The sequence below is a fragment of the Nanorana parkeri genome, unplaced genomic scaffold, assembly GCF_000935625.1.
Source record: "Nanorana parkeri isolate BGI_ZX_2015 unplaced genomic scaffold, ASM93562v1 scaffold2717, whole genome shotgun sequence".
In the NCBI taxonomy this organism is placed as follows: domain Eukaryota; kingdom Metazoa; phylum Chordata; class Amphibia; order Anura; family Dicroglossidae; genus Nanorana; species Nanorana parkeri.
The window spans coordinates 47,607-63,218 of NW_017308985.1; the positions used below are offsets into that span (position 1 = coordinate 47,607).

At 39.8% G+C, this 15,612-nt stretch overlaps 1 protein-coding gene across 1 annotated transcript in view; it reads right to left on the reverse strand.

Annotated features, from left to right (window-relative positions):
- Nucleotides 1-5,786, reverse strand: part of LOC108802205 (voltage-dependent calcium channel gamma-6 subunit-like) — a 20,750-nt gene extending 14,964 nt beyond the window's left edge. The window contains exons 1-2 of the mRNA XM_018574073.1: nt 5,768-5,786; nt 2,913-2,987 (exon numbers count right to left, since the gene is read on the reverse strand). Of these exons, the coding sequence (XP_018429575.1) occupies nt 2,913-2,987; nt 5,768-5,786 (94 nt within the window). The remainder of the gene's footprint in view (nt 1-2,912; nt 2,988-5,767) is intronic.
- Between the last annotated feature and the right edge of the window lie 9,826 nt (nt 5,787-15,612).

Below are 15,612 nucleotides of genomic sequence, written 5' to 3' on the forward strand. Positions count from 1 at the left end.
TCTGATATATACAGAACTCTGATATATACAGAAATCTGATATATACAGAACTCTGATATATACAGAAATCTGTATAACTCTCTACCAATCTCAATTAATCTGTCACTAACTAGAACTCTTCTAAAACTCTCTATCAATCTCAATAAATCTGCAATTACTAACTAGATCTCTCTCTCTCTCTCTCTCTCTCTCTCTCTCTCTCTCTCTCTCTGTATATCTGTATTGCTGTATATCTGTTTTGCTGTATTGCTCTATTGCTCGCTTGCTATATTGCTCTCAGCAGCCTTATATAGTGTGCTGCAGGGACTTAGCTGTGAGACATTATTGGGCAGAGCCATCTGCCCAATCATGGCTCTATATTTGTACTGAGCCCTGATTGGCACAGTCTTGCACCTGACCTGTGGTCAGGTGCAGGACTGTAGCCAATTGCCGCATCGGACGGCGCAGTGCATTGTGGCATGTGCCGCGGTCGAACAGACCGCGGACATCCCATAATGTTCGGCGAACGCTCGAACATGCTATGTTCGAGTCGAACATAGGTTCGGCTCGAACATGGTATGTTCGAGTCGAACATAGGTTCGACTCGAACGCGAAGCTCATCCCTAATCGGGACATCCCTAGTACCAACCAGTACAAAGTACCCACTAGAATACTCATTTTCTGATGTGTTTTCATCCAACAGCAAAAGGGCCTAGTCATAGTGATGGTGTAAAACAGAAAAGGGTCAAAGGTTGAACTTGATGGACCTGTGTCCTCAAATACTATGTAACTATTTATACATCATTGTTCCTTTCAAGCAAGATCTCCTAAAGGTACAGTAAAATGTTCACTGATAATGGGTTGGTTTTGAATTATTAGTAAACAATGGTTGTATGTTTAGGAGAACTTGCTTGGAAGGTATGATGATGTTTAAATAGTTCCATCATTTCCTGTTTTCCTTCATCTCTACAAATAAGCCCACGTGTGGACAAAACGCAACAGTTGAGGATCCTGTAGGGATCTTTGTACTGTTTGGTAGAGTCAAGTTGGTTTAATGGGAGAAATATAGGAGAGTGGCTTTGATTATTCTTTGGAATGGTGTACCTCATAGAACTGTTGGCCGTTTACACCCAAACCCATTGTCTTTGGTATCAGTTAGGGATGCACCGATACCTAACACTGATACAGAAAGTCCCATTAAAGAAGCCGGGTAGCATGTAGTGACTCACTAGGTGACGAGGAAGCATGGAGCCGGCTTTCTGGCCAATCAGGAAGCGCAGGGGGGCAGGTAATGACTCGCCGTCCAGCTTCCTGATTTGCCAGCTTCCTGACCAATCAGGAAGCTGGGCGGCAAGTCATTACATGCTGCCTGGCTTCCTGATTGGTCGGGAAGCCAGCTAAAGGCTCTTGATGAGGGAGCATGGAGCTGGCTTCCTGGCCAATCAGGAAGCCGGGCAGCGTGTAATGACTTGACCGCTTCCTACTAGTATCGGTATCGGTGAATCCCTACTATCAGGTTAACCCATACCATATTTATTTCTTCACATAAGCATTCGGCCAGGCATTTCTCACTCTATTGATTGCACTCCCCAATACAGTTCTAAGGGGTTGATTGCCCAAACAGCTCACCATATGCAGTTTCTCAGCCTTCCTTATGCTTTCCATACAACAGCTTCCAAATCCAAGGTTACATTCACATAGTGGCTGTGGCCACTGAACCCATGTAGATGATTGTGCACTGATGTGGGTGCAAGCATTCATGAATATTGTGGCCATGATCACTCAACTTGTTTAAGTGATTGTGCACTCTTATTCAATTCATGCAATGCAATCCTGGTTTGCCGTATGTGCTAAACATCCAAAAAGGTTGCCGTTGTGCCAATATTATGATATAAGAAGAGTCTGTACAATTATCTTCAAATCATCAGTGGGAAATGACAAAAAGAAAATAAAAATGTACATTTGTGAGGTGTTAGGGTGCAATACCATAACTTTTTATTTCAGTGACTCTTACCCATTCACTTGTTTGTATGCAGAAAGAGGAGAGCAAGTTTAGAGAGGAATGAAAACATATTACAGTTTAATTTGTATGAGATTTCCAGGGAATGACCTGGAAATAATATAATCTATACCAGTGATGCCAGCACACTGCAAACCAATGAAAATTGACCTCAATTTCTTTGGGTGGGATATCCTCCAATGAACTGGATGACTGGTGAATGATTTGAAGTATAGATTTCTTGTTGTAACTTAACCCTCTCCCTGCCACCGACGTAAGGCTTACGGCGGATCACAACTGTCTCCAGCTGGCCAGCTGAGTAAGCCTTACGCCGGTTGCTTTCTCCCTCCTGCTATAAGCTCATGGTTGCTATAGCAACCATGAACTTATATCAGAACAGTTCCCCCGATGGTCCCCTTTAAAATAATAGCTGTCATCAGCAGCTGAGAAGCCACTGATGATAGCTATGAACCAAAAATCTGTTCATTTTTTTTACCATTTCGCAAAAAGGCACAATTTAAAATTTACAAATATTTGTTTTTACTAAATCAATACAGTTTTATCTTTTAGATTTAGTCAGAAAATTATTTTTTTTGTGTGCACTGATAATGATTTTAATGTGTTTTTATCAATTTAATTGTGTATTTTTATCGGCTTAATATTGATTTTTCAAAAGTTTGCTCAATTATCGCAGGACCTACAAAATTAGTACAACCATCTTTTTATTCTACCGGGCCTGTACTTTCCAAAAAATATATGGTTTGGGATGTCCTTTACAAACGCTAGCAACTCAGCAATAGAGGATCAAAACAATGGGAAAAATTGCAAAAATGGCGTGGCCAGCTGGTGTAAAGCGTTCCGGAGGTCTTGGCAGCAAAAGGGTTAAACATTGTTCTGTTATTTAAAAAAAAATGAGAGGCAAAAATGAACTTACCTTTGTGTGTAACACGTTGAAATATGTATGCATTTTCTCCGGTAGTGAAGAACTTGAAATATGTGCAGTTAGAATCTACAATAAAAGTTACAAAGGCTTGATAAAAATCAGACAACTGGCAATACATAAATCACGATAACAATAATAAAGCACCACTGCTACAAAAACAATTGGTGTTTATATTTACATTTAGAATGATACATCTGTACTCTGTTCACATTCTTTTAAAATTATTATTTTTTAAATCAATATATTAAAAATATAAACCAAATATTCAGGTTTTTTTTCCTGTTGTTTTAGATGGGGTGTGAAGGTCAGAAGCACAGTCAGGTTTATATTGATGTTTTTATTATTCTTGGGAAGATTTCCAGTCACCTTTTTGTTCTCTTTTTTTCAAATAAAAAAAAGAAAGTGAGGGGAAAATCTCTTCAATGGAAACACACAGCGATAAAACCAAATTTTTAGTGGAGTAGACTAGAACCTTTGTCTGGCTTTTATCACTAAGGAATATACCCAAGAGGTGCTGGGAATTCAATACTGATTTGTATAGGGCAGTGAAGGGAAAACATTCCTTTAGAAAGCTCACGTGGCTCTGGTTAGCAAGCTTGCATGCAAACAGGATTACCATTCAATGGGTACCCAGAAAGTCACTAAAAGCATGGACCAACAGAAGGCACATCAGAACAAAATTGCAAAAGAGTCCAAATTGCTTTAATAGTTGACAAAAAAAATAGTTGCTCAAGAATGCCAGTCACCGCAAATAGTGTGAACGGGCCTTAAAGTGACATTAAACCCTCAGATTTTTTAACATAAACCAATACTGTAATCCATGCCTTACTGTAATCCATGGTTGTTTCCCTTCTCTTTGCTGCTCTTCCTTTTAAATCTGTATCTCTTCTCATGCTGGGGGAGAACTTCTGTTTTGCAGCAGACTGCCTTGTCTCTGAAATGGATGCATGGTGTCCGTGTGTAGGTTCACAACCTGAGCCAGCACTACAGGACAGGAAGAGGCACTCAGCTGCAAAGGGAAGTTCTCTCCAAGCATGAGGAGATACAGATTTAAAAGGAAGAGCAGCAAAGAGAAGGGAAACTACCATGGATTACAGTAAGGCACACATTACAGTATTGGTTTATGTTAAAAAATCTGAGGGATTAATATCACTTTAAGCTGACTGACAGCACAACCCTCATGCCTCCTAGCAGAGCCTCTCTTCTCTTTGTCTCCATTACAAGTTTCCCCTCTCTGGGAGCCCATCTGTCTTTAATAGGCAGGTCTAAAGGGTAGGTAGCTGCCCTCCCAAATTAACCCCCTTTTAGCTCTACCCCTGGTTGGCTTCCTACTTATACGTATATCCTTACTCAATCACAGAAAAACAACTTCCGATAAATGTGTTTAAGCAGGTGTTTGTTATCATTTCAAATGTTCTGGGATTATCTAAATATGGAAATTAGAGATGTGTTATTGAAGCTTGACTTTGAATTAAACTCATTTTAATTGACTACTGTATTAGTGGACTGCCAAACTGAATCAGCTGCAATTGGTGTTTTATTAAAGGAGAACTATGAGGCGAGTGCTTTTCACTCACCTCATAGTTCTAGCCGACCTGTGACAATGAGACAGTCACAGGTCGGCTCAGTAGATCGAGAAGTGAGCGAACACATACCAGCGTTCGCTCACCTCTCGATCCTGTCACAGCTCTCTGCCCTGATAGGGGAGGGGCTGGATTCCCCCCTCCCCACTCCGATCCGCCAGCGCTGACTTGTGGATCAGACAGGGAGGGGGCGTGTACAGCTGGCTCTGCCTCTAGATAGGCAGAGCCAGCTGTCACTCGCACAGCTGGGCGGATCCAGACATAATTGTCGGGGATCCGCTTCAGCTGCGGCGCCTCAGTATACCGCAAGCTGCAGCTCGCGGTATGCTGAGCTTAGGGGGATGGAGAACTATGGGGAAAAGCCTTAACCCCATAGTTCTCCTTTAACCTTTAAACTGCCAGCAGAATTCCAACACCAAAATGCATTGGCTTAAAACAGTGTCCCCACAACATTGGCATTAAACACTGTCACCACAGAACTGGCTTGAAACACTGTCCCCACAGAACTGGCTTGAAACACTGTCTCCTGAGGACTGGTTTGATACACTGTCCTTACAACATTGGCTTAAAATACTGTCCCCACAGGCCAAATTGCTATACTGCATGTATAGTAGTGTATATTAATAATAAAAGCTGGTTCGCAACTCGGAAGCACTTAGAGGTTTAGCCATAGTTTAGATCAGGTCTAATTTGTAATAACATCAGGGTTTTCAACTGGCAGAACACCATGAATATTGGAGCAGCCTGTCTGTCACTGCCTATGATGTATTTCACACTCTCTGATCTCCGACTCTAAAGCCAACACATTTTGTAGCTCCGGTTTTTCATCAGGGTTATGGTGGAGGCAGATGGATTAGCATTCAAAGCAGATGCATTTTGAATTGAAGAATGCATTGACTATATCCATTTGTAGATCCATTTAATATCCATTGTAGCTGCAAAGATTTAACTTTATCTTTGTTGTAGCTTCATATCTCATGTTTTCTTTGTATAGTGATAGTGTAAGCCCCATCAGAATGTGTGTAATGCCAGCTGCATCTTCAGATAATCTACAAAGAGCCATTGTAAAGTATGAATAACTTCACATATGACAGTCCAGGTTTCTTTACAGCTAAAGTTAATGTCTCACAAGGTCTTTTTGTCATTCCTGTTAAAAAAAACAGGATGTTTGGAAAGTTCTATCATCATGATCTATGTATATCCAATGTTCAGTGCATGTTGGACAACAGACATTAGCAAAGGATTGACTGGATGTCTCTGTACCTGCCACACTTCCATGCATTTGTGCTATGTTTTTGGTGGGCTATGTATACCATTTCTGAGCATTAGTGAGCTTATGACAACCCCTATGTGCTGCATTGATAGTGATGCAATTTTTCTGGGGTCAAATCTGTTCAGCCTTATTTCTATAAATATCTCTAGACAGTCAATGGAGAACCATATTGAATCAGTCACATTTTTCAGTGACGTTTATGGCAATTTAATGACATCTTTGTAAATAATTTTAACTTTAAAATGTTGTATGGGCCTTGTGCCACCATAATCCATATCATGCAAACCAATAACTGCTTTGGGTAGTTCTCTAGTACCTGATTTCCCCATTTTTAAATTACATAATTTACAATGTTTAACATCTGCCTTCCCTTATTTTCAATGATAAATCCAAATTGTGATAGTGTTCTTTTTATAATACAACCACAGTTACATTTTCCTGCACTGGTTGCTTTAAAACAAATATCAAATCATTAATTTTATCAGTGGTTCACCATTGATTATCTATGGTAACCCACAATATTGAATCCCACACCTAAATCTACATTTGTATATTCATGGGCCTACAAATGAAAATGTAAAGCAAAACTAAAAATATGAACATTGTTAGCAGGTACAAGTATAGTAGGACGACATAACCTCAGTGCACATATACATGAGTTACAGGACTGCCAATGGCTGACCTGGACAAAGTTAGACCCTAAATAAAATAGGAACAAGATGTCAGAGACTGTGTAAGGAGTAATGAGAGGTAGTGTTGACCTCACATTGCTAAAGGAGGGCACATTAGAGGGCAAGGGTGCCATAACTGGCAAATATATTGCGCATACTTCCACATTATGGCAACAGCTCCAGGGACCCACTGCAGATTTAGTTCTGCTTTAAGCTTAAAATCCTCAGTCGCATCAGTTGGCATTTGTCTAGAGCTGCAGCTAACGATTATTTTCAAAATCGATTAGTACCTCACCAATGGCTACATAAAGTAAATTAAGAGACTAAAACTTAGGCTAGCAATGTCTAATATTAACATTATATTACATTTTATAAATATACACATTTATCACTGATATGTATCTGTATACTGCACATTCCCAGACATCTACAAAGTTATGCACTAATAATATACAACAACATACTGTATACATTCCCAGACTTCTGCAAATCCTTGCTGCGAGTTTATGAAAGACACGCAGCCCAACCAATTTGCGTTCTTATCTGCGTCAAAAGAAAAACATGGCTGTGCAATCATCCTGCAAACATTTCAAGGCTGTGCCCGTGAATGAATGAAAACCAGGCATTGAGCTGTTTCCACATTTACAGGTCTTGCAATAGCCTTGCTAAAGGCATCTCCATTCTGCAGCACTCAGTTCCAGTGTGATTCTGAGTTTGTGTGGGCGTCCTGCATAAGCTTCACCTGCAACTGGTACAAGAGATAACAGCATGCTGCTGCAGTCAGAATTCTAAGGTGGAAAAGCCTTCATCGGAAAAAGAGAAAATGGAAGAGCGAGCCAGCTTGTTGTAGCAGGAAGCACGATCACAATACTTCCTGAATCCTTATCTCTTACTCTGCCATGTACACATTATTTTGCATGCTTCACAGAAATCTGTGCATTATTTTCATATTAACTATAAATATGACATCCTCTTCCTTCTTCCTTGAGACATGTGCATCTCCATTTAAAGAGTAAAGTCATGATCTGTTTCTGCACAGAATTGTTTTTTACATTCTTAATAGCTGCTTCTATTGTGTTCAGCTTGGGATCAGATTTTCAATGCTGCAACCTTAAACAACTTTAACATTAAAATGAGCATGATCCAGGCACGGTGATCTGAGCACGGAGAATTTCATCAAATTCCAAAACTTTAAAATAGACAAATCGGAATAACACCTACTTTATATTTTTACATGTTCTCATTCACATTGCTGCTTACATTTTGAAGTGCTTTGTACTTGCTTAAAAATGCTACCAGTTTACTCTAATTAACACTTTCAGTCCTGTGCTGGCAGATTTCATTATCAGTTGTAAACTATAGTTGACCACTGTCCTAACAAAGGGTTAAAGACTTAGAATCATTGTATGTTAAGGAGATGTTCAGTCTGTACCTTGGTTTGACCATCTAGTTTCACTTGCAAACTACTTTGAGTACCTTTTAATCTGCACAAAGGTCTTCACCAAAGAAAAAGTAATGAAATATATTTTAAAAAATGATTTATGGGCATGCTGTGTGAATGGGAAGGCATAACAAACATATAGTGGAGTTTTCTCAAATTTGACTGCAAACGTTAAACTACACTTTAAGCAAAACACAAAACCTGGTAATAAATATGCTGCATGCCTTTTTATGGTATTTTTTTTAAGCACTGTGAGAAAGCAAATTTATTTTACATAACATTTTGGAACTTTAGCAGAAAAGTAAAGTAGTTGTAAACACTGATAGAATGATATTTGCTAAAGCACTGTGCATCATAAACCCTTACCATTGTCTAAAATAAAATTCTTGTTTTTACCCTAATTTTTATTATTTGTTGAATCTCAGTGCTGCTGATCCCCTGCAGGCTCTTTTCAGTCACTTGCTATCTACAGGTATGTATTCCAGTAATGGCAGCGGTGGGTGGGTTTTTTCAGGGTACATTTTCTGATGGAACAACAGTTGACCATGCAAATGTAATGTGTTTTGAAACAGCACTTGTAGTCTCCATCTAAAGCTCATGTTACAGAAGAGCAAAGAACTAAAAAAATGGGAAAGCCAGGACTCCAATACACGTGACATTTTTTTTTTCCCAAAAGGAATGCAGAAATAAAAAACAGGACTGAGATTTGGGGAACTCGCAGGTCATCTTTGAGTTTATTGAGTCATCTTTTGAGAATATTATTGCACCCTTATAAAGGTGACTTGCTAGTCCCTAAAATATCGGCCTGGCTTTTCCTTTTTTTTTTTTAAAGTGAAAAAATTTTGAGGATTTTGGATGCTGGCTTCTTTCATTTTTGTCCAGGTTAGCAACAAAAGAGAACAATTTAGAGATGGGGTGGGAACATTGTCACCCTATAACAATAAGAGCCCAAACGAGGAGCTTCATTGCAGGATCACCACCTCTTCTTTACTGAAAGCTGCAAATTTAAAAAAGACTGAAAATTACCTTTGACATTAAAGTTTTCTATGAGATGTTAGAGTCTATGTTTAGATAAACTTTATAGCTTGTCTTCTACTTCTACTTTTATTTTATTTTTACAGATTATATTTGTTTTCAAGAGTGAGAAATAACAATTACAAAGAGAAGAATAAATTCAACAAGAAAAAGCAAGCATTAGCCCTTTCTCTATAAGTACAAGATCTGCCCACAGCATTCTCCAAAGCTAGTCTTCCAATGGGCGGTCAGATATTGGGAGCAATAGTAGAGAGACGGCAAAGTGTATACAATAAAACTAAGAAACCAGGGAAGAAAGGGAGAGGGTAAGTAGGGAAAAAAAGAGAGGGACCACTTTGCCTTCCTGGCGGTATGATTTTTTTCCCCTTTATCCTCTCTATCTTTTTTTGGTTGTTTTTCAAATTTCCCACAGGTTCCGCGCCCTGCGACATGGACGCTCGCAAGGGACGGAACCCTGAAGACGGCAGGGGCCGGAGGACACAGCGTGGATCGCGGACAAGGTATGACCTACGCTGTATTCCCGAGTGTGGCTCGGGGTTACCGCTTTGTTAACCCCTAGCCACACTTGGGAATAACAATGGATATGCGCTGAAATACGCCCCACAGAAGCTCTTCTACTTGTTTGGGCATAGGGCGTTTTTCAGCGAGTTTCCACCGGCTGAAATACGCCCAGGTGGGAATCATGCCCATAGGAAAGTATGGGATTTCACTTGCTGAGCGTTTTTCAGCGCTTCGATCAGCGCTGAAAAACGCCCAGGTGTGAACCAAGCCTTAGAGGACAGAAAAGACTCCAGGGAAGAGAACAAACAGGAGGGAAGGGGAGCAGGGGTACTCAGTCAGGAAAGCAAAACCCTGTAGCAATACAGGTGAAACTCGAATAATTAGAATATCGTGCAAAAGTTCATTTATTTCACTAATGCAACTTAAAGGTGAAACTAATATATGAGATAGACTCATTACATGCAAAGCAAGATAATTCAAGCCGTGATTTGTCATAATTGTGATGATTATGGCTTACAGCTCATGAAAACCCCAAATCCACAATCTCAGAAAATTACTATATTACATGCAATCAATAAAACAAGGATTGTACATAGAACAATATCGGACCTCTGAAAAGTATAAGCATGCATATGTACTCAGTAATTGGTTTGGGCCCCTTTTGCAGCAATTACTGCCTCAATGCGGCGTGGCATGGAAGCTATCAGCCTGTGGCACTGCTGAGGTGTTATGGAAGACCAGGATGCTTCGATAGCGGCCTTCAGCTCTTCTGCATTGTTCGGTCTCATGTCTCTCATCTATGCAATGCCCCATAGATGCTATATGGGGTTCAGGTCACGCGAGTTTGCTGGCCAATCAAGCAAAGTAATCCCACGGTCATTGAACAAGGTTTTGGTGGTTTTGGTACTTTTGGCAGTGTGGGCAGGTGCCAAGTCCTGCTGGAAAATGAAGTCAGCATCCCCATAGAGCTCATCTGCGGAAATCTCCTGGTAGACGGCACAGTGGACCAACACCAGCAGATGACATGGCTCCCCAAATCAACACAGACTGTGGAAACTTCACACTGGATTTCAAGCATCTTGCAGTGTGTGCCTCTCCATTCTTCCTCCATACTCTGGGTCCTTGGTTTCCAAATGAGATGCAAAATTTGCTCTCATCAGAAAAGAGGACTTTGGACCACTGAGCAACAGACCAGGTCTGTTTTTCTTTAGCCCAGGTAAGACGTTTCTGACGTTGTTCGTTGTTCAGGAGTGGCTTGACGAAGCCATTTGAAGCCCATGTCCAGGATCCGTCTGTGTGTGGTGGCTCTTGATGCACTGACTCCAGCTTCAGTCCACTCCTTATGAAAGTCCCCAACACTTTTGAATGGCCTTTTCCTGACAATCCTCTCCAGGCTGCGGTCATCCCTGCTCCTTGTGCACCTTTTTCTTCCACACTTTTCCCTTCCACATAACTTTCTATTAATGTGCTTTGATACAGCACTTTGGGAACATCCAACTTCTTTTGCAATTACCTTTTGAGGCTTTCCCTCCTTATGGAGGGTGTCAATGATGGTTTTCTGCACAACTGTCAGGTCAGCAGTCTTTCCCATGATTGCGATTCCTACTGAACCAGACTGAGAGACCATTTAAAGGCTCAGCAACCCTTTGCAGGTGTTATGGCTTAATTAGCTGATTAGAGTGGGACACTTTGAGCTTAGAATATTGCACCTTTTCACAATATTCTAATTTTCTGAGATTGTGGATTTGGGGTTTTCATGAGCTGTAAGCCATAATCATCACAATTATGACAAATCACGGCTTGAACTATCTTGCTTTGCATGTAATCAGTCTATCTCATATATTAGTTTCACCTTTAAGTTGCATTAGTGAAATAAATTAACTTTCGCACAATATTCTAATTATTCGAGTTTCACCTGTATAATGACAGCTCAAGCAGAGAGAAACTCCAATTCAGTCATCATAAGGAAGAGAAGGGCTATTGCATTGGATAATGATGACATAATAAATATCGAAGGGTTCCCGATATCACAGACTGGGCATAATGATCATGGAGATTGGTCTTAAGCTCCTCTATTCATCACAGCTTCTGTTTCTACTTAATATGGGAACAAATTAGCCATTGCATACAATGCAACTGTGTTCTGTACTCAACTGGAGGGAACTGAATGGTAACTCTCTATGGAGGATTTGGGATAACTTCTAATCAGAAATAGAATGGTAAGAGTACATGACCTGCAATTACATAAAAATACTGGCAATTGTGATCCTGACTAGCATTGTAAGAAAAAGTACCCATATGCGGTCTAACTTTCCCGATCTGTCAATGTACATTGGTCAAGATTGATGGGGAGAGTTATACATATATATGCAGTCTCAAAATTTTGAGCTTAAATCTGAGCCGCATTGAAGTCTATGGGAGGCAAATCTTGAAAATCAATTCTGGCCATTACCATGTCTAATAGAAGGTTGTCAAACAAAAGGCATGGGGAGCTGGGCAGTGCCATTAGGGCAATGTACCAATGCAAAACAAAAATTTACAAAATACTGTATAGTAGGTAGAGGGTCCACCTTTTTATGCAACTTTGAAGATGACATGGAAAAAACACTTTTATTTTAAAATTTGATTGGGAGATGCTTTCAAGCTATATAAGGACTTAAGGAACAGTGAGTTTTTCACAGACCACAACAATGACATTTTGTTCTGGCATTACATATTTTGGATGTGTAAATTGCTTTTTTAAAATATTTAGATTGTCTTAAATACAGCATCAACACCCTAATCTGACTAATTTTAACTTGAAAAAAAGGCTTGTTTTTAGATAGTTTTGGCTGCAGCATCTTATTTTTTTTTCCAGTGGTAATAGGCCTGAATTCCACAGTTAGTGGTATCATCTAACAGCATTGATAACTTCAAAAAAACATGGGGTTTGTAAAATATACAGGGGTATGGAAGTCCATATTGACATGTACACACATACACCCAGAGAAGCATACACATACTGTGTAGGTTGAATTGGAAGTAGAAGCCACAACAGATCTAAAAACTATAATAGAGTTTACTCTTAAAAAATTAAGCTAATTTCATACTAATTGGCCAGTGACAAAACAGTTGTACAGTATAGTTTGTGACCTTTTTTCACAGTACCACACTTTTTTGTCAACAAAAACTTCAATATCACAACCCCACATTCCAGGGATAGGGCAGATTTTACTCTGAAATAAAAATTAGAGTCCTATATTTCAGAGATAAAATGTGAATTTGCAGCTGCTAGGAAAAATTCACTGCTCTGCATCTGGGAGGAGGGTCTCCACAGGCTGTATCGCATACCTATTTCCATAAGGAAAGACAGATGGGCCCTTCCTCTTAAAGGTGAGGCCTGACTACCACGCTGTCTCTTAGATGCAGAATCTGCTCGTCCCCTACTAGCTGTGCTTGAACAACCTCTGCCTCTCCCTTTAGGCCTCCCAGAAATTATTAAAACAAGAGATTGGCCAACTTTATTATCATAGCGATAGGGGGATTAAGGATGTGTGTCTCTTACAAATGTGGTGATTTGGTGCACTAAATTGTACCACAGAAGTATGGAGTGATGCTTTGCCTGTGTCAGAAACTATTTCACACTAATGATCCCAAAATAAAAGACCCTAGCATAATAATATTAAAACAAAATATACCTCCCTAACAGGATAAAACACAAAAACTACAACCCTTAAACACTAAACCCCAACCCTATATATATATATATATTATACCAAACTGAAACTAAAAAAGAAAGAGAAGACTGTTCCTCTAGACTGGTCTTTAAGAAAAAAAAAATCCCAAAGCATCTTGCAATTCTCCATCCGATACAAATGAAAAAGCGCTACGGAATCCTACTGCTACACCACAATATTTGCATCAGACAGAGTTAGCAAACAAAACAGGTAGGTATTCTGTGAGATAAGAGTCTAGGTGGGACAGACATTTCAAAGTGTGTCAATCAAATAAAATATATTTCCCGTCATGGCTTGGAAAACTGTATGCCTCCAACATAATCCTATGTGATACCATAGTTTTGGATACATTGCAGAGCAATATTAAATATATGTATAAAGTTTTATACAAAGCAAGGGAGAAAGTTGGACAAGAAAGTATGGCTCTACGAGGGGGCCAAAAATATCAACCAGTGGTTATGGTGGGTGCTCTGGAGTGGCTAGAGTCCAGTCAACAGAGTTCATGGAGTGTCATGAATGAGCTTCAGCCCACTCCAAGCCTGGTTCAATTTTCAGATATTTAAACATAAAAAAACTTTAGAATACCAAAAACCAATAACAAATTAAGTACAGACTGAGGTTACACAGACTGGTGGTTATACTGTCTGTCGCCTGGAGAGACATTTAGAGATTTAAAACACCACTGACTGGTTTGATCATAAGAAACAGATATTATTGGAACTTAAGTGCAAGACCAAATAGGGAAAGTTGGAGAGGGAGGAAGAGGGGGGCGAAAAAAAGTGTGTATGCCAGGTTTAATGGGGCATTGCCACTGCGGATTCAGAGGGAAGGGTCCAAACTCCATGTAGTGATGATTTAGATTAAGCTGGGTGAACTCTATCTTGAGTTGCTGACCTCAGATCTAGTGTTCAGATGATCAGACCATGATGGAAGTGATGGGGCTTGGATATCCAGTGCCAAACAGAAGTCTATGAATTCCGCTGGATAGCGAAATGTGGCAGGTCTGCCGTCTTTGTATGCAGGGCCCTCCGGAGTTTATTTTTTTGCCACGTCTGGATAGATAGTGATCTAAGGTCCACTCAAATTGATGCAAGGAATGCTTCTGATCTTCTGAATAATCTGTTCCTTCTTTTCATAGTAATGGAGGATATGATATTAGGTTCTGCGGACGCAGTGTTCCATGCACTCTGTCAAGGCAGAGTTCAGCCATTCTTTCATAGACTAACGGGGGTTATTCACAAAAAGGTGAAGAGTTTGAAGAAGGCAGGAGAAGTGAACAATCTAGGACAACACAGCTGAACTGGAGAATGTTTCCAAATCAGCTATTTTGACCCATATTGTTCACTTCTCATTCCTTCTCCAAACTCTTCACGCTTTTGTGAATAACCCTGTAAATGTTTCGAATCCCTCTAACAGTGATTGGTAGTTCAGGTTCTCTGGTGGCTTCAGGATGTCCTTGTGTGCAAGGTGTTAAGTTAAGACCTGTTTTCCGGATCCTCTATTTTAAACAAAAGGAATTTGTGGAGGGAGCTGTGTTGGTTTGACGTTTGCTGTAAATACTGAATCGCCTAAGAATGTGATGCTTGGGTGGGTTCAATATCTTCAATGTCAAATATTAAGTGTTTCAGAACACTTCTTACCGTGGATGCTTCAGATTTCATGTAATTGTAAGACACACGGGTCTACATCCTTTGTGTCACAATCTTTTTCATTAGGTACCTCTAACTGGTCTATGGGTCTAGGCTGTACATCCACCACGTATTGAGATACTGTTGCTATTTGGGACTTGGGATTTAGACATATTTCACATGCATGAAAAAGTATATTTAAGCTAGATCCACTTCAAGTGCATGTATGCAAAGTAATTGCTAGTAGCGGTTAGTCAAATTCAACTAGAGTGGAAAACTAATGCAGCCACCATATCTAAGCACTGGCACCTGCAATATATTACAAATTTTTCGGGGTTTAGAGACACTTTAACTATTTTAGAAGGTTGTAAAGCACTTGTTTATTCCAAGTAGAAAACCTTTGTTTTTTTCTATCCCTAATCATGCTTTAATGCTTTTAAAATGACATGCGTCTGGTTTTTTTATTTCAGATTTTTAAACGTTCATGACAGTATGATGTGCCCTTCCACTAATGTTTGCAGACTTCCCACATGTAAAAGCAGTAGTGAATTTCTTATGTTTATATACTGTCTGCCTAACTGCAGGCTGATGGAGACCTTTGACTAGAAATCCCTTTGTAACAATTCAACCCAAACAGCTTTTCATCTGATATCCTCTGAAATTTTTCATGATTGCATTTCAGCAGAATTCTGGTTTGAAGTAGAGCTGCAACAGTTAATCGATTTAGTCAATTAAAATCGACAATTGAAAACGTTACCAACGTTTTCGATCGTCGATTCGTCGGCTATCGATTGATTTCCCTGTTCGGGGCTCTACACGCGGCCTGAAGCACACGCTGCTCAC